The sequence below is a fragment of the Macaca nemestrina genome, chromosome 10 (assembly GCF_043159975.1).
Source record: "Macaca nemestrina isolate mMacNem1 chromosome 10, mMacNem.hap1, whole genome shotgun sequence".
Taxonomy (NCBI): domain Eukaryota; kingdom Metazoa; phylum Chordata; class Mammalia; order Primates; family Cercopithecidae; genus Macaca; species Macaca nemestrina.
In genome coordinates, this window is record NC_092134.1 from 133,289,844 (window position 1) to 133,316,196 (window position 26,353).

Genomic DNA, 26,353 nt, shown 5'->3' on the forward strand with positions numbered 1-26,353 from the left:
CGGGCCCAGCCCCAGGTATTAAGCTTTCATAGTAGATGTAACTGGTAGATGCAAGTGCTTGAAATACTATTAAATGATTGCAACAAAATATACTGTACCAATTTGAGCTGTTCAGTTACACTTTTTCAGACCACCGGACACATTTTACAGCTTGTAGTATTCAACGGTGGGCAAAGACATACCATGTCAAATGGACACAACATGTTGCATATCATCCTCAGGTAATAGTTTATTAGAGAACTGAAATGAGTAGTAAGAACATTTGTTAAGATCAGGGGAGATAAAGGCATGAAGCTCTGGCCTTCACGCCTTCATGATTGCATGCTGTCACTCAACATGAGGGGGTCTAGGAGAGAGACCCCACTGGATAGATTCCTCTGTCTTTCTGAATGATTTCTGGAAGAAACAGTGGAGGAAGGTGCTGGTTTAACTGTGTAATTCTTCCCAACATAATCTCAACTCTCTGTTTGTCTACCTAATACAGTGGTTCCAGAAACAGAAATGCAAACTGCAGATTCCTGAAGCAGAAATTATTCCTAAGCAGAAACTGTAACTATAACCTTATTATTATTATTACTTTTTTTTTTTTTTTTTGAGACAGAGTCTCGCTCTGTCAGCCCGGCTGGAGTGCAGTGGCACGATTATAGCTAACTGTAACCTCTAACTCCTGGGTTCAAATGGTCTGTCTGCCTCAGTCTCTAGAGTAGCTGGCACTGCAGGAGCGCACCACCATGCTCCGCTAATTTTTAATTTTTGTTTTGTAGAGACGGGGTTTTGCCATGTTCCCCAGGCTGGTCTTGAACTCCTGGGCTCGAGCCTCACCTCCCACCTGGGTCTCCCGGAGCGCTGAGATTACCGGCGTGAGCCACCGCGCCCGGCTGAACGCTTTTGTTTAATGGCGCCATCTTCTGGAAAGAGCCTGCACTGTTTGGCTTTGTTACCCGACAGACACAACAGGTGCAAGGACAGGCTTGGCAAGTCCCTAGAAGTATCTGGAAAATTTCCAGGGATTTGGCCCAGAGGTAAAACCATTGTTAACCGCATTGTGAGGGGACCGAGGAGGAGGAAGTTCTGGTCCTCTGGGCTTCTCCTTTCTTTGTTACCCGGCACCTGCCTCCCCTTACCCTTATAGGGAAATTTTATTCTCTGGAAATTCTCGGGCTCCTGTGGTCAATGTGTCCAGTCTAGCAGTTTATTTTGCAGTGCAAGGCCCTGTGTTAGACCTTCTCCCTTGTCTGCTGCCATTTGGTCTTACTTAGCCATAGAAATGTAACCGTCTCCGTCTAAAAAGGAAATTCTCTAGCCCAGGCTGCTTAGCTTTGGATTTGGAGTGAGTATGGATCTTTTCCCCAGTGCTTGCACTTTCCTATCCATACCGGATTTTCCTAAAGAGCCCTTGGGAAGTCTCTAACATTTTAGGCTGTCCCAGCTGCCTTTCTAGTAGCGGCAGGTGGTGCTCTTTTGACATTTTCTTGTCCCGAGACTTACAGAATCCTGAGACGTCAACCACGCAAGATCCAACTATCTCAAAGAGGATGGATGGGGTCTTCCTTCTAGGCCATTATCTTACTGTGGATACTTTACCCTGGAATTCTTGAGTGACCCTATAGGGGCCATCATCCAGCCCACTCTGACCACAGAGCTCCTGGCCTGCTGAATTTGGCTAAAGGGCCTGCTTAACTTCATGTTCCCCTCTCCTGAGTCCTATATCTTTGCTCCTGGGTGCAACCAGCAGGGTGACGGGTCATTTAACCCTTTGGGTCATTTAACCCTTCTTACGGCCAAAATGTCCAGCCTTTCAGAGTGATAATAACCCTGGGCCAACACATGCATACAAACATTGGCTTCCCAGTGCCCTAGGTTCTGTCTCCTCTGCAAAGGGAGGCTCAGTTGGCCCTCGTAATACTCAATTAGACTTGATGGATACAGATTTTGGCACGGAAGGAGGTTCTAGAGAAGCAGAGTCTTCAAGATGAACATTCTGAATTGATTGTCAGGTTTCTGGAATTAGTTCTCTAATCTGTTAGATTTGATTGCATGAGTGACTCCGTTTCCAGTGTAAAGACGGCACTGGTGCTCTATGGTGTATGTGGCAGTAGAGTTAGGTAAAACATCACCACCGAATCCTCCCAATCAAATGCCTATAAAACACAAGGTTCTGGGTGATTATGTATTTTATGCCTTAGAACATTTTAGTGAAACTGAGGAGTACAGTGAGATGAGCTACTTGTTGCTAACTGCACTGGAAAAACTGGGGGAAGGAAACAATGACCTTAGGACTTTGAATTCCCAGCTCAAGCTCTGTTCAAATAGTCTGAAAACTTTGATGTCTTCCCTGAAGGAAATCTTTATTTTCCATAGCCGCAGGGCTTAGATCTCTGAAAAACAAAACCCAACCAACCCCAAAACAACAACAAAAATCAAAACCAAACAAAACAAACCATATTCTTATTTTGCAAGGGCATAAATTGTAATGATCCCATTACAATATAAATGGAGTACCTAACCTTGCAGGATTTCTTCTGTTAAAGTGGTAGCATTTATGGAAAAAAAGGGATCCCGAAAATTAGAATGGGAATGTATGGAAATAGCCAAACCAAGCTAGAGACATCAAAACTCTAAATTCCGCTGAGTCGTTTTTGCCAGTAGAGGTCGCCCTTCCACCATTGCCTGTAGAAATTAACAGGCAATTTCCTCCCTTGACTGAAGAATCTGTAATGCCCTTCCTTGGATAGAACAATTCTAGGTCTAGCTAACAGAAGTCTAATTTGAATCACCAGCACAGAGTCACAACTCCAGAATCAATTTCCAGACTTGAATCAGTTTCCAGACCCAGAACCCCTTCAATTAAGTGAGGACGGCTAAGTCTGCAGAGGAAGGATTCTGTTAAGCTGGCTAAATGTATACAACTCAATCTTTCACTGACTCTTCCTCAAAGAGACATGTGACCACGCACCTGGGTGACTCCTAAGTCTGTCAGTCACAGACTGGGTGATTGTGCATTGGAATAAAAGAAAATAATCAGACTTTGAGGGGGTTACTGGACACTGGCTCAGAATTAACACTAATAGCAGAAGACCGAAAACATCACTGCCTTCCACAAGTGAGAGTAGGAATCTGGCAGATTCCCCACATTAACTGAATGACCTGTGATGTTAGAGTGATTATGATAGAACAGACCAAGTGGAAGCCACTAGAACTGTTTCTACTAAGGAAAATAAATCAAAGCAATACCACATTTTTAGAAAGACTACTGAGATTAGTACCACCATCAAATATTTAAAGTAGGGGTGGTAATTACTAATAAATCCTCATGCCACTCACCTATTTGGACTGTGCAAAAAAGAGATGGATTTTGGAGAATGACGGTGGACCATTGTAAATTTCACCTGGTAGTGACTCCAGTTGCAGCCGCTGTTCCAGATATAGTTTCAATCTTTGAGCAAATTAACCCTACTGGATAAGCATCTCCTGATCTGGCAAATACGTTTTTCTTAATATCTGTTAGCAGAGACCACCAGAAGCAGTGTGCTTTCACTGGAAAAGTCCAGCAATACACCTTCACTGTCCTACCTCAGGCACAGATCAACGCTCTACTCATATGTCATAATTTACTCCACAGGGAGTTTGATCATTTTTCATTTCCACGAGACATCACACTGGTCTATTACATTGATGATACTGGACCTGGTGATTGGACCTCGTGATTAAGAATTAGTGACTACTCTATTGACGAGACATTTGCAAGCCAGGGAGTGGGAAATTAATCTGACAAAATTTCAGGGAACTTACTTCTCAGTAAAAAATTTGAGGGTCTAATTGTGTGAGGAATGTCAAGATATCCATTCTATGGCGAAGGACAAATTATTGCATCTGGCCCCACCTACAACCAAAACAGAGGCCCAATGTCTAGTGGGCCTCTTGGGTTCTAGAGGCAAGATACGCTCTATGTCAGCACCAAATATGTGGCCCCATTTTTCCCGTAGCCAGTTTTCAAAGTTCTAGGAATCAAGGGGTGAAAACATCAGTGGCCCACACACTTTTATCTCTAGTGATCCACTAGAAAAAATGTTCTTTTCGTTCCTATGACCTTGTGCTCTGCTGGTCTAGTGGTCTGAGTTCCAAAGAGGATAATTCTTCCACCATGGTCACAATAATAGTTCCTTTGAACAAGAAGTGAAGACTGCCACTTGGCCACTTTGGGTTGCTCATGCCTTTGAATCAACAGGCCAAGAAAGGAGTTACTGTACTGACTGGTGTGGGTGATACAGATTCTAAGGGAAAACTGGACTTCTAATATACATTGGAAGTGAGGAAGAGTGTGTCTAGAATACAGGAGATCCCTTGGGGGCATCTTTTAATATTTAATACTACCATGTTCTGTAATTAAGGTCATTGGAAAATCACAATTCAATTCAGGATGGTCCAGACCCTTCAGGAGTGAATGTTTGTGTTACTCCATTAGGCAAAGAAGCACAGCTAGCTGAGATGCTTGCTGAGGGCAAAGGAAATACGGAATGCATATTGATGGAAGGTATTAATAAGTACCAACTATGATTAGGTAACTGTTGCAGAAATGAGGACTATAATTGTTGTATTTCTTTCTTATTTTGCTATGCATATATTATTTATATGTAAAGTCTATACAAAATATATTTTTGTGTGTATATATACAAAGAATATATACATATATAAAAATATATGTATATGTATATATGTATATTCAAGTAATATACATATATATTATTTACCTGTTGATATATGGTATATAGAGAGAGCACAAATTTTTTTGTTTTCCTCTCTTTCTTATCCTTTTATCATTTAAGATAAGATGTATTAATAACAGTGAACTTTACATGTATACCTGCCATCTGCCAGATTCCTACTCTCACTAGTGGAATACAGTGAAATTTTCAGTCACCCAGATACATGGCCATATGTCTCTTTGAAGAAGGGTGGATGAAAGATTTAGCTATTTAATGTTACATCTCAATATTTCAGTTACATGATTACCAAGAAGAGTGAATGTTACACAAAGACTTTGCATCCTTTTTTTGAGGAAAGGTTTTGCATATTCTTAGTTGCATGCAAGATAGTTGTGTCATTTTAGGCAGAATTATGCCTTTGTTATCATCTTTATTTGGAGATTAAGTATGGTTTAAGGAGATTATATATTAGTATCAGATTGACAACATGTGGACTGTGATGATTTGTTTTACATGTGGACTTGGCTAGGTTTCAGTCAGTACAGTCATTCAATCACACACCAGTCTAGATGTTGCTGTGAAGGTATTTTGTAGATATAGTTAACAGCTACAAATAAGTTTACTGTATGTAAAGATCATTCCTAATAATGTAGGCGGATCTTATCCAATCAGTTGAAAGTCCTGAGGTTTTCTGGGGAAGGAGAAATTCCACCGTAGACTGAAGCATCAACTCCTATCAGAGTTTCCAATCTGTCCTTCCTATGGCATGCCCTGTGATTTGGGATTTGCCTAGGCAGCCCTCACAATTGTGTAAATCAATTCCTTGCAATCATCATTCAATCAATCAATCAATCAATCACTCAATCAATCAAACAATCTCTCTTCCTTTCTCTAGCTCTCGTTCACAAATTTTTGGTTTTTTACTCCTCTACCTTCAGCATCCACTCTCCCAGCTGACACTCCAGAGGTCCAGTTACCATCTCCACCATCTCAGCTCCACTGTTGAGCTCTCTCCAGTTCTGGCCTTTATTCCATCTTCTTGTTCTGACCTCTCTTTGGAGGACTTTCATCATTGGTTCCGATCTTGGCTCTGATTCTCCCTTATCATCTTAGTTTTTCTCATTTTCTCATGACGTCACATTGGGTCCTGTTCCTGCAGCACTCCTTACTGACATCATTGGCCTCCTCTCTGCCATCAGAGGCCCCTCTGACATTGGCCTGCACATTTTCACTACTTTTTTCCCTCCTGCCCACAAATTGCCTTGTATCTTCTGCCTTCAAAGACTTTCTGGCCCCTGGGTTCCACTCATCCGTCATGTGTTCTTAGCTCACCTTCACAGTTGACTTGCTTATCTTGGTTACCTGGGCCTTCTCTGCCACGAGTCCTTGCTCCCCACATCTCCTTTCTGGCTCATTCTCACCACTGTGGTTCTGCCTCCCCAGCCCTTTGCATGACTGTATTTTATGTTCTTGTGGGACTGTCTTCTGCCCTCACAACTTGCCTTTTCCATGCTTTTCCTGGAGCAGGCAGGCCCAGGATCCTGTTCCTATATCTGTGTCTCACTCTGTCTCGGGACACCTTCTCTCATGATATTGTCTTCTCGCCAAACTTGGTCATCTTCATTTATCCCACTGATTCATATTTCTTTTATCTGCTATCACCAGTCACTCTTCCTCATCCTCCTTAGACTTCACTGTGTCTCTGACTAACACTAACTCTGACTCAGACAGGGCATGGCAACTTGATGAACACTGTCCCAGAGAGTTTACCTCCAGATGATTCTATTTATTGGTCTTGAATTTCCCAATAACCTGGAAATTGACTGTCTATTTCAGCCATCTCCTGGTGGCTGGTGGCTGCCAAGAACTTTTCCCATCCCTCTTGCTCAAACTGGGATATCAAGCAGAGCTTTCTTCTCTTCATCAGAGGCCTCTTCCTGAGAAGACCCCAGAGGCAGACATATGGATGCCTGTAGCCTCTATCTCCTCAGCACTGAAGTCTAGGAACTTCTATATGCATATGTCAACAAAGATTGGATTTCTAGATTTGAGAAGAGAAAGAAAATAATGAGATATCATTCCCAAAACATTTGAGGCAAAACCACTGAATGGATTATTATGGGACCATCCTAGAATCACTTGCTAGACTCCATCTTGGAATCACATGAGAAGTAAACCACAACTCCCATGTCCTTGTGTGAGCTGGATGCAAACCAGAGCACTGACACATCTCTAGCAGGGTCTGAATCTTAAGAACTTGGTGAACCATTAGCAGCATGAACGATGTCAAGTATTGTTGTGTCCATCCCTCTACCCGGCGAGTCCTGGATGATTATTATTCCTGGAAGTATTTCTGTGTTTTAAAATAGCTTAGTTTGAAAATTAGTGAAACAAAACTGGGCGCGGTGGCTCACGCCTGTAATCCTAGCACTTTGGGAGGCGGAGGCGGGTGGATCACGAGGTCAGGAGATTGAGACCATCCTGGCTAACACGGTGAAACCCCGTCTCTACTAAACATGCAAAAACTTAGCCAGGCGTGGTGGCACTCATGTAATGATGATGGGCGTAACGAGCAGAAACCCCGTAGCAGATCCAGATAATTATGTCAAAGAGACCACCTGTTGCATATATTCTAAGACAAGTTTTCCCCCAGTGCTAATGTTTTGGAATTGGAAACGTCTTATCAATGACTTGCAGTAGTTTAATGGGCAACTTTATTTTTGCTTTCTAATTGATATTAATCTTACACCTTATAATTGAAAGGACCTTAGATGCAATAAAATAAGTAAATATTTATCTTGCTTAAGCTTGTTTTGCTTCTCAGTCACCTACAGCTGAATTCACTTAGCATATTAAGTGCTATAGCTATTTGCTGGAAAATAGTAATTAGGCATACAAGTGAGATAATAGCTTTCCTGCATGAATTACCTTTGTACTATGTTAAAAACAACCAGTTGACTATATTTGCCTGGGTCTATTTTGAGCCTATCTTTCCAGTTTCACTCATGTATATATCTCTACTTTGACAGTTCTACCTGATCTTAACGAACTTAGCTTTATAGTAAGACCTGAAACTGAATAGTGTATGTCTTCCATTCTGCTTGCTTTGGGTTTAGCTTGCTCTTCTTTTTCTGTTTTTTTTTTTTTTCCTTTAAGTAGATGCTTGGATTATAAATTCTACATTATCTCCTTTTCAAATATAAGCATTCAATATTATACATTTCCCTCTAAACTCTGCTTAAGCTAAAATCCATTAGTTTTGATACTTTATGTTGTTATTTTTATTTTTTTATTTTTATTTTATTTATTATTTTTGAGACGGAGTCTCACTCTGTCGCCCAGGCTGGAGTGCAGTGGTGCGATCTCCGTTCACTGCAAGCTCTGCTGTCTCCCGCATTCATGCCATTCTCCTGCCTCAGCCTCCCGAGAAGCTGGGACTACAGGCACCCGCCACCACGCCTGGCTAATTTTTTTGTATTTTTAATAGAAACAGGGTTTCACCGTGTTTGCCAGGATGGTCTCGATCTCCTGACCTCGTGATTCGCCCGCCTCAGCCTCCCAAAGTGCTGGGATTACAGGCATGAGCCACCGCGCCCGGCCTATATTGTTATTTTTATACAACTCAGAATACATTTTTAAAATTTCCCCTGATTCTTCCTCTTTGGCCTATACATTATTTAAAAGTCTGTTGCTTAATTTCTAAATATTTAGGCACTTTCTTTCTTTTATTAATTTCTAGTTTATTATGATTTGAGATATACATTTTATATATCTATATTTTCCATATTTGTAAATATTTTCAGATTTTTATGTCCCCAGATATGATCCACATGAACATTTCATGTGCACTTGAAAAGAATGTATAATCCCTGTTGTTGTACAGAGTTTCCAATAATGTCAATTAAATCCAGTTGGTTGAGAGTGTTGTTTAGTTCTTCTGTTTCCTTACTATTTTTTCTTTTTGTCTATTAGTTTAATTAGTTACTTAAAGAGGTGTTTACGTCTCCAGCTACAATTGTGAATTTGTCCATTTTCCCTTTCAGTTCTGCAGTCTTTACCTTGGTGCATGCACATTTATAATTGACCCTTGCTATGGGCCGTGGGGCCCAGAGAGTGGAACATTATGGGCTGGATTGTTCTACTCCAAAATTCATATTTTGAAGTCCTAAACCCTCAGTATCTCAGAATGTGACTGTATTTGGAGACACAACCTTTAAAGATGTCATTTACTTACAGTGAGGCCATTGGGGTGGGCCCTAATCCAATCTGACAACGTCCTTACAAGAAGATATTTACATAGAGAGACATCAGAGATGTACAGACATTGAAAAGATGCCATTGGAAGGTACCGCAAAAAGGTGATCATCTGAAAACCAAGGAGAGATGTCTCAGAAGAAACCAAACCTGCCAACAATCTCGATCTTGGACTTCTAGGCTTTAGCTGTGAAAAATAAGTTTCTGTTGCTTCAGCTACCTAGTCTGTGATACTTTATTGAAACAGCCCTAGCATATTAATACAACTCCTTTATCATTATGTAATGCCCCTCTTTATTCTCAGGAGTGTCTTGGGCATTTTTGTATGTGTGTCTTTTCATATACCTCTTACTTGTTTGTTGAAAGTTGTACATCTTCATCTCGTCTAGGACAGTGGGAATTGAATTAAAATGCTTTTGTACTTGGAAGTGAGCACACAGGTCCTTCTCCTAGGTCTTTAATGTGGGGTTTGAGTTAATCATTAAGAGTTGGAGCCAGGTGCAGTGGCTCAAGCCTGTAATATAGCAACTGTTCATGACGCTGCCGTGGGAGGAACCCTTGAGTCCAGGAGTTTGAGAACAGCCTAGGCGGGGCATTGGTGGCTCACGCTTGTAATCCCAGTACTTTGGGAGGCCGAGGTGGGCAGATCACAAGGTCAGGAGATTGAGACCATCCTGGCTAACACGGTGAAACCCCAACTCTACTAAAAATACAAAAAATTAGCCGGGCGTGCTGGCAGGTGTCTGTAGTCCCAGCGACTCGGGAGGCTGAGGCAGGAGAACGGCGTGAACCGGGGAGGCAGAGCTTGCAATGAGCTGAGATCGCGCCACTGCACTACGGCCTGGGTGACAGAGCAAGACTCTGTCTCAAAAAAGAAAAAAAAAAAAAAAAAAAAGGAGCAAAAAAGAGAACAGCCTGGGCAACATAACTAGATGCCCATCTCTAAATAAATAAATAAGCAGAGTGTGGTGGTGCATGGCCTTCTGGAGGCTGGGAGGGTGGATCCCTTAAGCCCAGGAGTTCAAGTGGGCTATAATCATATGACTGCAGTCAGCCTGGGTGAGACACAGTGAGATCCCGTCTCTAAAAATACAACCAAACTAAAAAGAGTTGGTTTGGGTTTGTGATTTGTTCTTGCTGTGATTATCCTCATTGTTTCACACACTTTAGATTCCTATAATGATAGCTGGTGTTTAATCTGGAGATTTGTTTGCCAGAAAAATATCTTCTTCATCCTGGGCATTTTACTTTCCATTTGCGCAGTGCCTTGGAGAAGATTACTTGGCACATTCTGATTTCTCTTCTTTTTCTCTTCCAGCAGCATTCTCTTTCACTCCTTTTCTGAAAATGCTATCTTGGTAGTACAAGGCAGTGAGTGGAAGGGAAGATTGCTGTTCTCACTGGAATTCAGTCTTATGCACTGAGTGAGTGCCTGTAATGTTAGTACCTGGCCTGCTCAGATCTCTGCCCCTACCCTGGATATAGTCGTTGGTCCAGTGTGTATTCCTGCCCCTCTTACAAGAGTAGATTTTGTGTTTTGGCTCTTTCTCCCACCTGCAATGCTGTTCCCCCAGTTCCCGAAGCGCAGAGATGTTTGTTGCCCTTCTCCCCAGCACACACAGTAGGTCTTTTATTTTATTGTGTAGATAGCAGACAGGGGAGAAGGTGCTCTGTGGAATTTCATGCCATCTCTGTATTTTTTTTTTTTTTTTTTTAGATGGAGTTTCACTCTTGTTGCCCAGGCTGGAGTGCAATGGCTGAGATCTTGGCTCACTGCCACCTCCGCCTCCCGGGTTCAAGCAATTCTCCTGCCTCAGCCTCCCGAGTAGCTGGGATTACAGGCATGCACCACCATGCCAGGCTAATTTTGTATTTTTTAGTAGAGACGGGGTTTCTCCATGTCAGTCAGGCTGGTCTCGAACTCACAACCTCAGGTTATCTGACCACCTCGGCCCCCCAAGTGCTGAGATTACAGGTATGAGCCACCTTGTCCAGCCGCCACCTCTGTATTATCACTGTTTTCTCTCTCCAGGTCTGCATCACAATGGATACGAAGAATTTCTGCTTCTTTCTCATCATTTCTGTGAGAGTCTGGTGGAGTTTGTAGAGAAATAGCCTGGGCGAGGTGGTGGGATTCTCTAATCTCTGCAGACCCCAGGAGCTTCACACTGTTCTGCCACCCTACACTTAGCCCTAATCCATCTTTCAATTATCCTGGCTGAATTCTTACTGGAATCTGGTGTTGGATTTCTCTATCCTAAATAAGTGAGATGTGTCTCCTCTCTCTCGCATGTGCCTATCACCATAGATTTTGGCCAGTTGGTTGTTCTACAAAGTTCATTCTTCAATGGATTTGAAAAATACTGAGAAGTTAATTTGGCTATTTTCCATTATACAAGGGGTAGCAGCATTTCTCTGAGATATCTGCAGCATGGAAGTGAAAGCCATACATCTCCCTTACTTCTTTTTATGCCTCTTTCCCTGCCTCTCTGCCCTCCTTCTCCTTTTTCCTACATACTTCTTATTTTATTTGCCACATGATGACACTTGGATATCCTGGATGGACTAATAATCCTTTTTTTTTTTTTTTTTTTTTTTTTTTTTTTTTTTTTTGCCATTTTAACTTTAACTTACTTGAGAACTTGAGAATAATTGCTAGAAAATGATTTTATATTTCTTGGAGTAAATGTTCTTGTAACCTTTTATCTGTTTTTCACTTTTTTGGGGGGGAAGGTGTTTAGAAAGGGACATGCTTATGCATAAATCATACACTAATTCCTTTTAGATTCTTTTTTTTTTTTTTTGAGACGGAGTCTTGCTCTGTCGCCCAGGCTGGGGTGCAGTGGCCGGATCTCAGCTCACTGCAAGCTCCACCTCCCGGGTTTACGCCATTCTCCTGCCTCAGCCTCCTGAGTAGCTGGGACTACAGGCGCCAGCCACCTCGCCCGGCTAGTTTTTTGTATTTTTTAGTAGAGATGGGGTTTCACCGTGTTAGCCAGGATGGTCTCGATCTCCTGACCTCGTGATCCACCCGTCTCGGCCTCCCAAAGTGCTGGGATTACAGGCTTGAGCCACCGCGCCCGGCCTCCTTTTAGATTCTTGTTTATTCTTGAAAGGGAACAGTTGGGTCTGACTCATATATTTACTTAGGAATGATGTGAAGAGGTAAAGCTTAAACTGGAGGAGGTAAGTTTCTGTTAAAATGTGTTGTCTTAGACCACCATTCTCCTAAATCTGGTTTATTGTTTGCTGAGAGACATGTTTTTCTACATTTTCACATTTTTCCTTTTGATTGTGAGCAGGAGATATATGAGATTCTTTTTTTTTTTTTTTGAGACGGAGTCTCGCTCTGTTGCCCAAGCTGGAGTGCAGTGGCCGGATCTCGGCTCACTGCAAGCTCCGCCTCCCGGGTTCACGCCATTCTCCTGCCTCAGCATCCGGAGTGGCTGGGACTACAGACGCCGCCACCTCGCCCGGCTAGTTTTTTGTATTTTTAGTAGAGACGGGGTTTCACTGTGGTCTCGATCTCCTGACCTTGTGATCCGCCTGCCTCGGCCTCCCAAAGTGCTGGGATTACAGGCGTGAGCCAGATATATGAGATTCTTAGTGAAGTCATTCATTGTGCAATGGCTCCATGCTATTATTTATTGTTGATTCCTTCGAGAACACTCTTTTTAGATGCTTTTTAGTTACTCCCTGCTTCCTCTTTCTTGCTCTTTAAAATTGAGCTCTAGAAGAACGAAGGTCTCTTATCAATTGCTAATTCCATTCTTGATTTGGCTCATAGTTTGCTGCGCCTGACAGAGTCTTGCAGTTTGACATTTGGGGTAATGCTAGTTTCACTGAAGATATTAATAGGTTACTTCTCTTTTAGTTTTTCTTGGTGTGGATTTCTGTGAAACTCAGGAGGGACTTTTTCCCTCAGATGTCTCAACAGCTGCCCTTTTCTAAGTTCTGTCAGATGACCGATGTTCAACCAGGTTTGTAAAGCACTGCTAGCTATCGGGTTTGCAGAAACTGAGCTGTTGGCGTAGCTTGTGATTCTAACATACTGAGTCCCATGCTGAGAACTCTTATTTAAGATTGCAATTTAACATACACGTTGACCTTATCACTGAGAAGGTTTAAAGTAGTGTCCAACCTCCATTCAGCAAAACTTCAATTTAAATTAAGGCAGAGTTAGCTAAATGTTAGCTATCCTCTGGAAATACTAAATCTAAGTAAGAGATACTGTTCTGCCTTCCCTTTCTCACAGCATCATCCTTAATTTCAGCTGCCATGATATCTGGCTGTAGCCTTTATGAGCGTTGCAATAAACATGGGTGCTAAAAGCATATATTCAATCTCTTAAATTTTAAAATGAATCTGCTAAGAAGCGAGGGTCCTTTGGAGACAAGAACTTAGGTATAAAATATAAGATGAATGTCCACTCCTCCTAGCCAAGGGAAAAAAAAAAAAAAACCTCGAAGGTAATCATGTAATTCAACAATTCATTCAACTAATATTTTCATAGTTAATAGAACATGACGTTGAAACTTTTTTCACATACTTTCGCCAAGTTTGTAGCACAAAAAATTCACTGCCGATGTGGGGGATGCTGTCATCTCTAAATGTCAAATCTCACCATAGCAGTAATGTCTTGAATCACCATGAGATATGAATTTTTCGTGGCATAGTCATTTTGACTTTCGTTCCAAGATTTCTTAGTTTCAGCAATCCAGTGACATTTTCCCTTATGCACCTTTCCAGTCTTTGGCAGGACATGATTTAAGGACAGTAGCAAAGTTGAAAGAAACTGGGAGAAAGAAAGATAAGCAATTAAAAGAAATGTAAAACTGTATCCTAATGATGTATACTAATTGCAGGGTCTCAAATTTGGTTATATTATGTGCTAAGCTTTCTTTGAAAAAAGTATGTGCTTTGTTCCAAGGTACATTTGAAAAAAAATTAAAAGAATTGAAGTCATGTGTATATTCATTAATTCATTCACTCATCCATCCTTTTTCCCTTTAATTTATTCTTTTAAAAATATATCATGTTTTGGCCAGGCACGGTGGCTCATGCCTGTAATCCCAGCACTCTGGGAGGCCAAAGCAGGCAGATCACAAGGTCAGGAGATCGAGACCATCCTGGCTAACGCGGTGAAACCCCGTCTCTACTAAAAATACAAAAAGTCAGCCGGGCGTGGTGGTGAGTGCCTGTAGTCCCAGCTACTCAGGAGGCTTGAGGTAGGAGAAGGGTGTGAACCCAGGAGATGGAGCTTGCAGTGAGCCGAGATTGCACCACTGCACTCCAGCCTGGGTGACAGAGCGAGACTCCCTCTCAAAAATATATATATGTATGTATTTTTAAAAAATACACATATATATAATGTTTTCTGTAAGCTAGGAAATGCACCAGACACTAGGATAAAACAATGAACATCCAAGCTTCAAGGAACTAAAACTTTAAAGGAAAAATCGAAATTAAAAATTTTAATTAGTTGTCCACTAGCACATCAGAAATGTTGGGAGTTTATATCACACTAGAATAGTTACTCACAGGCAAAATTTGTGCTATAGATGGTCCCCCACAATCAAATAGATTCATCTCTACTATCACACAAAAGGATCTTGACATCTAAAAATGTGCTCTTAACAGCTAGTTCTAATTTATAATATTTCCCAGCAAATTTAGATGATGATACAGGGTATTCTAGATATACCAATAATTTAGTATTCCTGTAAATAAATATTCTTTACACAGACAGACGCACACACACACACACATACACACATACACGACCTGAAGTCATTGAAAGTAAACAAAGCCAGACAGATCCTGGAGGGGGGATGACACTTCAAAGAAGGTATGGCAGGGCAAAAGTTTATCATTTTTACAATTGTTAGCCTTAGGCCAATTTTAGTCCCATGTAGAGTGCGTAAAACATCATTAATAAACCTGCAGCCTTTCTAACCTGAATAACCGGAGAACAGAGTTAGAAGAAACCGCAGATGCTGAAAATGAAGAATCAATTCCATAAAATCAAAAACATAAAGGGGGTGCTCTAACTTGTGTGTATACTTTTTCCCCAAAATCTCTGACTGATGCAAGCACAAGCCAGGTTACAGTAAGAACAAGAGAACTGGACTGAGATTTGACCTGCTGCCCCAAAGATAGAGATTTAAATTTAAGTCCAACTACACCAGTTGCTTGCTAAGGAAGGAAAATTGGCCAGGTGCAATGGCTCATGTCTGTAATCCTAACACTTTGGGAGGCTGAGGCAAGCAGATTGCTTGAGGCAGTTTGAGACCAATCTGGCCAACACTGCAAAATCCCTTCTCTACAAAAGACACAAAAAAGTAGCCAGTCACGGTGGCATGTGCCTGTAACCCCAGCTACTCGGAAGGCTGAGGCAAGATACTTGCTTGAGTCTGGGAGGCAAAGGTTGCAGTGAGCCCAGATCATGTCACTGTACCCCAACCCTGGTGACAGAGCAACTCCATTAGAAAAAAACCAAAAAAACAAAAAAACAAAAAAAACAAGAAAGAAAGGAAAGTCAACACTTTCACTTTTTTTGGAGAAATATATGAGAAAACAGAGACTTCTCAATATAATTTTTACAGTGTACAGTATATAATCTCAAATGCCTTACATGAAAAACCAGAAAAATATGACCAATTCTAAAGGAAAAGGACAATCAGTGCAGCCCAGTATAAGGATGATGCAGAAATTAGAAGTACCAGGCAAATATTTTTAAGCAGCTATTGTAACTGTGCTTAATGACATAATAGAAAATACGCTTGCAAATAATGAAAAAATAGGATACCTCAGCAAAGAAGGACAGTAGGAAAAAAGAGCCAAATGAAATTTAGGATGAGAAATATAGTAAAATATTTTACATAAAAACCGTCTCTGGATATACTTAAAAGCAAGATTTAACAGGAAAACAAGTTATCGAACTTGAAACTGTCCAATATGAAGAAAAATGTTGGAAAATTTTTAGAACCTCAAGGACTTGTGGAATAATGTTAAAACACATGACATCCATAGAATTGAAGTCCCAAAACTGAAGAGAAGAGAAAGAAGAAGGCAAAACAGGTTGAAGATATAATTGATTTTTTTTTCCAAATTGCTTAAATCTATAAATTTACACATTCAAGAACTTCAGCAAAGCCTAAGCAGGGTAAATATTAAGAAATGTATATGTATGAATAAGACAGTCAAACTCCTTAAAAGACAAAAATAAAAATCTTGAAGACAGTTTTTGCACATTACCTGCAGGAAAACAATTATGCAAAAATCCTTCATCATCCTCATTATAAACTATAGGGGCTAGAATACAGTAAAAAATATCTTTAAATTGTCAAAGGAAAAAGTAACTGTCAACGAAGTATTCTATATCCAGTGAAAAATCTTCCAAAAATTGTGGGAAATTTAAGGCATTTTCAGAAAATGCAAAGAACCCCTTGACAGCAGATAATCACTATAGCTAATGTTAAAAGAAGTTTTCAGGCTGATGGGCAATGTTTCTAAATGAAAACTTGAATATTCAAGGAAGAACATAAAAAATGGCAGACATCTGGATAAGCATAAAAGTATAAGATATACAACATATCTTCAAAAGGCATTTGGTCTTGCTTACAAGTTAAGTTCATACCGTTGCCCAGCTTACAAAGTTCTTTCTCAGACTGATGTAATGTACCTAAATCAAACCCTTTCTGAATAAGTGTATAATTATGGTGAAAGGTAGAGCAACTATGTAGCTGAAAAATTTTAGGACATATTTAACGAAAACTATAAAAACTACATTTTCACTTCTCTGATAGACTAGATAGCTGGAAGCAGTGTTTCTCAAATATTTTTATATCATAGAATATAAAAAATGATTTCTAAAGTAGAACAAGATAGCTAAATAATAGTTTATTTATAGTCTGTCAAATAGCAACTTTGTTTTGTATAGTTCAGGAACTTTAAGGCATACAAACGTGTTAGGGCATGCAAAGAAACAACTTTAGGAGAAGCAACACTTCTCCTAAAGAAACAATGTCTCAATTGTTTCTCAGTTGAGAAACAATCCTCAGTTGTTTCTTTGAAGATGTTTTCGCTACGGGACAATTATAACCTGAAATAATTAGGTTAAACATATTGCTTTCCTTGTAAGAAATGAGGAAATCGCTAATGGAAGGCACTTAGCTAGAAGCAGAATGGGGAGCAGCATTTGGTAAATGAGTTCAAAGGGCAAGGTGGCCCTTCACAGTAATAATCTATATATTGGTGCTGGGATTCTAAGAACAAGCTCTTGGTTACTGAAAGGTGATGGAAGAAATCAATGAGATTTTCATCAGTCTGAAACCTTAAAAAGGGCCTCAAGACATCCAAATCATTAGCTACACTCTGCCCTCTTAAAGGTGAAAATGCAATTAATCTCTGGAAGAAATCATCCTTAATTTTTCCTTATGAATCCCATTATTGAGGTCAACCAATTTTAAAAAATCATCAAACACTTCAGGAAACAAGCCAACATATCAATAGGAAATCCAAAGAATGAATTTGGTCACCAAGGACTTTAGATATTTGAATAATCCTATGTATTATGAAAAATAATGTTTAAATCATTTTAAGAAGTAAAAGAAATAAAAACTGATCACATAACAAAAAAAATCAAAAGTCAGTAAGTTTGAAAATACATCCCTAGAATCAAAAACTCTTATCATTGAAATTAAAAACTCAGTGAATGAGAGCAGATTAGGCACAGGAAAAGGGATAATTAGTGAATTTAAAGATATATCTGAAAATATTGCTAAGAATTCAGCACAAATTGACAGGGACAAAGGTGAAGTTGGGTGAAATGGAGGATAGAAAGCAGAGACCCACTGCACATCTAATTTGAGTCCCAGAAAGAAAACAAAGAGAAAGTAGAGAAAGAATTTGGAATGATGGTTGAATACATCAACTATGTTTTACTTTAGATATTTTAAGTCTATTTTGCTATTTTAAGATCAAACACATTTAGATTTGATGTACTTTCCTAATCAATTGAAAGTAGAACCTTAGGAGAGGTACCTCATCCATCTATAACAATAGAATAAGGGTAAGAAAACAGATTTGGAAGCATTTAAAGCCAGAGCTTTATTTATTATCTCCCTGTGTCACAGATATAAGGACTACAAGAAAGTGCTTTTGCTTTGGGGATAATGTCTCACAAAGTTAAGAAAAATATTAACTTATGTTGTATGACATAGTCTTTAGATTGTGATTGAGGGGGCTTGGGAGCATCAAAATCCAATTTAAAGTCTTAATGAATCCTCAGAATTTGATTCTAGGTTATAATTTGGACATGATGAATAAGTTATTCTAATATAATTGTTGTGAAAAGATATATAATGTTTCAATACAGAATTAAAATGTAAATTAAAATATTAAAATCAAATAATCTAAGAAAATATAAAGGCCATCTAATGACTTTTAAAATATGCAAATACATTCATATGAGAGAGCAAAAGAAAGACTAACAAAATTACCATTTAAAATTCTAAATATGTAATAACACTAAAAAATTGAAAAACCATCTGCAATGACCATGAATTTTAAGCGAAAGAAATTTTAACCCTAACCTGTACTTGCACATACCCCAATAAAAAAATAAAATACAGTTATTTCAATGAAATACTTTTAAATTCATTTAAAACTTATGGTATAAGCTCATTTGTCTCATTTTGCCTTGTCCTTTTACATATTCATATTTTTATCATAATTGTAATGAGTCCATTAAAAGCAATGATCTAAACCATCGGTCTATTGTGATAGAGAAGTTTCTCTTCTATTCAGATATTGTCAAAGAAAATCAGGGCTACTGTTCATGCTTGGTTACTCAGGAATTTGGCAATACAAAATAACATTACCTATTGAGGTGATTGTTCCAGATTTGTTTTCTCCAGTACAGTTTTTCTCTCTGGGCTCATTATACAATTTAGTATCGGATAATGAATAGTATGTCACGCAGTGTTGAACTAGGCAACTAATGAAAGAAGAAACATGTTTTTCCAATTAGATGCAAAGCCCAGAACCTTTAGTTTGTAGTTACTCCATGAAGTCCAATAATATGGAAATTCCATATCAAAAGTTAAATGATTAAAAATTTAAGAGAAAGGCGGGGCGCAGTGGCTCACGCCTGTAATCCCAGCACTTTGGGAGGCCGAGGCGGGTGGATCACGAGGTCAGGAGATCGAGACCATCCTGGCAAACACGGTGAAACCCCGTCTCTACTAAAAATACAAAAAATTAGCTGGGCTTGGTGGTGGGCACCTGTGGTCCCAGCTACTCGGGAGGCTGAGACAGGAGAATGGTGTGAACCCGCCAAGTGGAGCTTGCAGTGAGCGGAGATCCTGCCACTGCACTCCAGCCTTGGGGACAGAGCAAGACTCCGTCTCAAAAAAAAAAAAAAAAATTAAGAGAAAAACATAACTACTTTTTCCAAGATTTAGAGTCTCCTTTGCACTCTTATTAACCTTAGCAATGTTAACTTTAAAAGAATTGGAAAAATATGACCAGAAGAATAAGCACCTGAATTTTTTCCTGGAACTGTCATAATTACTTTAATAAGCACAAAATGTTCAGCTCTGGATATGACTCATATTTAGATCATTTGTGTTTAGTGAGTTCTTGGTGATTATATCAGGTGTCACCTGGTTGATGTTTTGTATGTTTTGGCTTTGGCTAATGATTTGTTCCTTTGAGATTCTGCATATAAATGCTGCATGTATGAGATAGAGTTAGCCCAGAGTAGTTTTTTTCTGCAATGAAGAAAATATTTGTCTTTCTGCTGGCCATTTAACTGAAATTATCTTTGATAATTTATAGTCTCACAGCAATGTATATTAGGTTATTAGTATTGACCATCTAAAACCACATAAACATATCTGAAAGTAATAAAAGTAAATATTTAATAGTGCTTGCCATTTGCCAGGCATTAACACAAGATACCATATTCACAATATATTTAATTCATTTAATGTATTAAATATATAATCTCTAATTCTTATGTTGATACAGAGTACTTTTAATCCTTCAACATATATACGTCATAATATAGTGTATCCAATGCAAGAATTTTATTAGTGATGCAGCTGGGGTTTGAAAACAGGTCCTGGGTCTCTAGAATATCCATGAACAATGTTGCATTCTAGAGAAACTTTTTAAGAAGATGTTTTGTCTTTGAAATCTATGAGTAACATCAATTTTAGTAGCAAAAAAATCTGTTTTGCTAAAAAACTATTTTAGTAACGTAATATTTTAAAACTATTTAGTAAGGTAATTCTATTACCTTAACATAATGAAAAGAAGTAGAGTAGGGATTTTTAATGCTAATTATTTTTGCTCCCCCTACCCCCATTTTATAGCCCTAATTAGTCTATTGGCTAGTTACATTAAAGTAGTTAAACCACTTATCTCTCTGGGCTTCAGACTGCCCATCTAAACTAGACTTTGCTGATTTCTGGAGTCCCTTCTAGTTCTAAAGTTCTACAACTCTGCTTATTTACTTGTAATAGATAATGCCGTTCATAACTTACTAACATAATTCTCTAAGATTCAGTCACAGAGACGCTGCATTGACCCTTTCTAGGGTTTAGTTTAATCTGGAAGTCTGAATTACTTGGAATGTATATCATCTGTATATTATCTCTGTTCTGTAGATATTTGTAAAGAACTTTTCCCCAAGCATTTATTCAACAAAACATTAAAATAATTGCCATATGAATAATTGGGCTATATTTGGCTATGTCCAAAGTACATTAGTATAAATGTATAATGCTCAATTGAATTGATTTATTGTAGAAAAATTTCTCACCTGTTGCCACAAGATTGATGATGCTTAGGAGTAGTTAATATAAATAAGCATACAGAAATACAAGTCATAATTTAATTTGCTTTCTTCTGAACATGCTTTCAGAGACATCTGTGTATATCCCAATATCAGACTGCACTAGGAAATTCACTGCATGATCTTGATCATAAAATAAACAACTAATCTTGGCATCACTTCTCTTTTATCATTGAGATGAATTTATTATATTTTATCACATGGTGAAATTCTATAGAAAATCTCTAATTTTAGTTGTGTATGAAATTTTACACTTTTTGTGAAGTCGTATCATATTTTTAGGAACCATTTAAATAGGAAACACAGTTACAACAAGTTATGAGAAAAATAATACCTTGAGATGAACAAATAATATTAGTAATTACTTACCCAAAATATTCAGTACGATTACTGTTACCAGAAGGATAATATTATTACACATCCAACGTCAAGGACAATTCCATGGTGGTGAGAATCTACAAAATTGCATAGATTTCCCTAGTAAACCCAGCAGGTAGTTCCTTAGATGGTAAGAGATAGGAGAGGACCAAATAAACTTTCTCACCTATCATGTTCCTGAGTTACTTTCCTTTGAAATATGTAGACCCAGCTTCTTCTTCTTCTTCTTTTTTTTTTTTCAACACAAAGCACACATATGCGTGTGTTCTCTGGTTTGAATAAATATGATTTTTTCCTTGTGGATTCACTGTATACATTCCCCAGTATTGATCTTACTTATGATCACTGTCTGTGTCTCTGCCTTTTTTTTTTTTTTTTTTTTTTTTTCAGACGGAGGAGTCTGCAGGATCTCCGCTCACTGCAAGCTCCGCCTCCCGAGTTCAGCCATTCTCCTGCTTCAGCCTCTGGAGTAGCCGGGACTACAGGCGCCCACCACCAGGTCCGGCTAATTTTTTTGTATTTTTAGTAGAGATAGGGTTTCACCATGTTAGCCAGGATGGTCTCGATCTCCTGACCTCGTGATCTGTCCACCTCGGACTCCCAAAGTGCTGGGATTATAGGTGTGAGCCACTGTGCCTGGCCTCTCTGGGTTTTTGAAAACGGGTCCTGGGTCTCTAGAATATCCATGAACAATGTTGCATTCTAGAGAAACTTTTTAAGAAGATGTTTTGTCTGTGGAAACATCAGACTGTGGAACTCTCAAGATTCTCTAATAAGCTTATTGACAACCCCACTAATTTGAGTTGATCTTTTCTGTTTCTCCGCTTACATAATGTATCCATTTCCTGTGATAGATCATTGTAATTCCACAAAATCATACATTTAAACATAAAAGAAATGTTAGCGATTATTTTAACACAATACCCATGTGTTAAAATGGATATATTCAAGTTCACAGTCACACAGTTACTTGAGAGCAGAGCTGATATCTAACCTCAGGTCTCTTGACTACCAGACTAGTGCTGCCTTCGGTATCCACACTTCTCATTGCATTTGAAGTACTCAAAAGATAATAAATAAACCAAATAAAAGAAGTTGTACATTTAACTTTAAGCTGAAAGTTTAAAACAACAGTCTCTGGTACATACAATTTACAGTACATTGTTTCCACTAGATACGTGACATAAACACACAATACACTGAGAAAGTACTGAAAAGTACTGAAAATAGCTGATATTGAAATATAATCATATCAAGACTGATTAAGTGGAATGTTTATTTGGTAGATTATTATTGAGTGCATTGTTTCGTGTTCTAGTTATTATTGTTATTAATTAAAACATCTTTAATAAGAATTTATTAATTTTCAAAACATCAAAAGAAGTCCACATATTTTCACTCATCAGACAAAACAGTCAAAATTGTAGGAGTCAAGTCAGTCACAGAAAGAATGTGGTGATATCACTCTACGTTTCCTTTTTTTTTTTTCCTTTCTTTTCTTTTTTTTTTTTTCCTTTCTTTTCTTTTTTTTTTGACAGGCTTTTGTTCTGTTGCCCAGGCTAGAGTGCAGTGGCATGATCATGGCTCACTGCAGCCTCCACATCCCAGGTTCAAGCAATCTTACTGCCTCAGCCTCCTGAGTAGCTGTGACTACAGGCACGTGTCACCGTGTTCATTTTTAAAATTTTGGGTAGGCATGAGGTCTCTCTGTGTTGCCCAGGCTGGTCTCAATCTCATGGGCTCAAGCGATCCTCCTGCCTCGGCATCCCAAAGTGTTGGGATTACAGGCGTGAGCCATTGTGCCTGGCCACTACACATGTTACTAATATGAAGAACTGAAATTATGGACCCCTCAATTTAGGAGAATAAAATTGTAGATTTCATAAAAAGACTAACATAAAAGATATTGATCACTCTTTTAGGCCTCCAAAGTAAGAGTTAAGCCAAGCATAAATTTCTGGGATATTCTTAGTTCAAGCACAACCTCTCACTGATGTCCTGCTAAGCTTCCTGGTGACATTCCCTTATGCTTTGTATCTTGGAGAACCAATGAACATTCATCATCTAATGAGATTCATTTATTTATTCAACCATTTATAAATTATTTTACTTATCAAGCATCTGTTAATTTCCTGCTCTATATTTGGTACTGTGTGAGGTGCTAGAAACACAAAGATTCATAGATTAGGTAGAAAGATTCAGCAGTTTTCAGCCTCTGAAATGGCAAGGAATATGATAACCTTTAGGAGCAAAGAAAAGGCCAGTAGCCACAGCAAAATCAGAGAAAGTTAGGAAGTTAGAAGACATCAGGAACGATTGTGTAGGACTCTGTATGTAAGATAACAAAAATCTAATCTACCCAACAACTCTTTCCCTCGATGATGATGTGACACGTGAGAACAAAAGTTGCATTTATCTAACACCACACATACACAGCACAAGAACAATATGATATGTGACTTCTGGTCATAAGCATGACTATAGGTAGGTAATTTCATCTTCATATAGTTCGTTTTCTCATTTTTAACATTATAAGATTGAACTAGATCACATTAAAAGATGTCGTCCCCAAATCCCTAAAATGGGAAGAAGAACAAGGTTTTATTTATAAAAGTTCAAACCATAAACAGAAAGGCAATTAAACCCTGGAATGCAGAATCAAAACTATTGGTTTTCTTGCTTAAACTGAGTAAAATAACCTCTAGAAAAAAGAAACTAATTGCAGGATATTTTTGAAGCACAGGGGAATGAGACTGCAGTTGTAGTCCATGTTATTTTTCAAATTATGTTGCACTATTTCATAGGAAATGAAAGCACCTAAGCTGGAAGAAAAGAAAGTAAGTTAGCCTCTGCTGGGCAAAATAGAGAGGTAAGGTTTAAAACAAGAAACAAGATGCTTTTATGACCAGAAAAGGGCACACACTGGATTCATTTGATAAATATAAACTTTTGAAAATATAAAGAAGAAATACATTCCTTGGAAATACGGACAAACAAAATATCAGATTCATTCCACAAGAGCAAATGCAAAGGAGGAACCTTAAATTATTTAAAACACCTATATAAACTCTATGATACAAAAATTCTTACCCTAGAGCAGAGAATGGAACAGTAACATGACAAAGAAATTTCCTTAATACTTCAGGGAATAGAAAAGACACTGGCTATGGAAATCTATAATTTTTGAGGGGGTTTTGTGATGAAGGCACCATGTTAAGTTGAGGCATATGCTTATCTCCTCTGGTTCCAGAAATATTCAATTACCTAGTCATTAATTCTAGCCTTTATAAAATTAAATCTAACATTTCATGTTTTCTTAAGTTAGTTTAACATTTTTATCCTATTGATATTGTAAAAGAATAAATAACAATGTGAGTAAATTGCCACAGGTATTTTTCCCAGTGGAGATGAATTTATCGTATTATGTTAAAAGGACAGATTTGATTGAGAGTGAGCAAAGCTGTAGAGCAGAAAGGGGTGATCCCGCTAGAAGTTGCTGTGTGAATATAAACATTCATCACAAGAAATCAAGAAATAGAAAGGCTGCGAAAACAGAGGCAAAGTTCTACATATTAAAATCAAAGTTACAATTTATTTTATGAACCAGACATTTTGCTTCATTAAAAACATTCACTCTTATTCTTAACATTCAATGAATTTTGCTTTGAATCTAGTCTCCTATTTTCAGTTTGGCAAATAGAGACACAGGATAGAAATAAAGGAGATTACTAGTAAAATTTTAATTCTAAAAGGCACCCTAAATCCAGCTTACCAGATCTCTGAAGTGGAGACGGGAGTTCTAATGGGGAAGTCCTGACAGTTTTGATGTCAGCATAGACTACATCTCCAGCCAGCGCATAGACCAAAAAGAGACAGAAGCCCACAAATGATGTCCCACTGAAGGAACAGTCATATTTCTGCAAAGAAACTTCTGGTAAGTTAAGTAAATTGAGATGACAGATTTCCTTCTGCTCCCCAAGTGGGTGGTGGACTTCCTCCATGAATAAATGACAAAACCAATGTGTTCAGTCTTACTAATCAGGGTAGCAGATTTCCTGAATACTTGTATGACATGAAAGAAATTACTAACCATAGAGTAGGTTCTTGTTTTTCAGTTAGTTTTCTGCCTAAACTTGAAATGCTTTTAACTTTTATTAATACCACAGAAGATAGCTCATCATTTTCTTCTATAGGCCACTTCCTCTTTTAGTTCAGGCCTATATTCTCTGGCAGTAACTCTGAGTATCCAGCATCTTCTCCAAAGTAGGATAGCTGTTTGGGAAACAGAACAAGAAAAAGAAGAGATTTTATTATGAAAGTCACAGAAAGCGGCACTAGGTCTTTTATCCTCCTCTCGAAATGCATTGTATATCTAGATAGTACCTTAAATATTCTGAAAGCTATTTGCTTTCCTGTATGCTTTATAATATTAACATTAAACTGAGGTAAAACATGAATTATGCAGAGGACTTCTGAACTAAAAAATATATATTTAAGAAACAGAAATAACTCTGTTAAAATAATTCAAGATAATGGCATAAAAGAAAAAAAAAACTAATTTTAAAATGAGGTGTTCAGAAATTTACCATTGAATACAACAGAGCAAACATAGATTTTATCTCCTATTTCTTCTAAAATTCCACCAAAATTGTATTAAGTGAATAAAAATTTGTAAGTCTAAAACAATAACACAGAAAGGCTCAGGGTTCTATTAGTTGATGAAAAATTTCAATGAATCCCTGGAAAATGGAGAGTAGATGGAGATGTGATCATTGATGAAGAAGTAAAATGAGAGAAAAATGCAGCCAAAACCATACAGAGGGAAATAATGGAGGAGAGCCTAGCCACCTGTGAAACCGTCATAGGACATAGAACTCAGAAATGTCAGATATGAAAAATGGCAGGATCCAGTAGCTTATGACCAGTAGATTAACTGGAAATCTGCATATGGAAAAACTGGTTTACTCCATAACCACTCAACTGCTTTCTACAGAATTAATCTAAACTGCAATCACCTCATCCCTACCCCTCATCCAAGAAATTTAACTTAGGTTAATTAACTAACTAGAGAACAGATCCTGGCTTTGTGGCATTTAGGGATTCCTCAGTATAAAGACCAGCTTCTGACCCTGGATGAGGCTTGAGCACTGAC

The 26,353-nt window shown here is 38.4% G+C and overlaps 1 protein-coding gene across 1 annotated transcript; it reads right to left on the bottom strand.

Moving 5' to 3' along the window:
• CLECL1 (C-type lectin-like domain family 1) lies at positions 1-25,400 on the bottom strand. The gene is given in 5 exon segments (XM_071072235.1): positions 1-6,747; positions 13,585-13,704; positions 13,706-13,755; positions 24,974-25,133; positions 25,136-25,400. Coding segments are annotated over 5 exon segments (507 nt in total). The 5' UTR covers positions 25,295-25,400; the 3' UTR covers positions 1-6,729.
• Between the last annotated feature and the right edge of the window lie 953 nt (positions 25,401-26,353).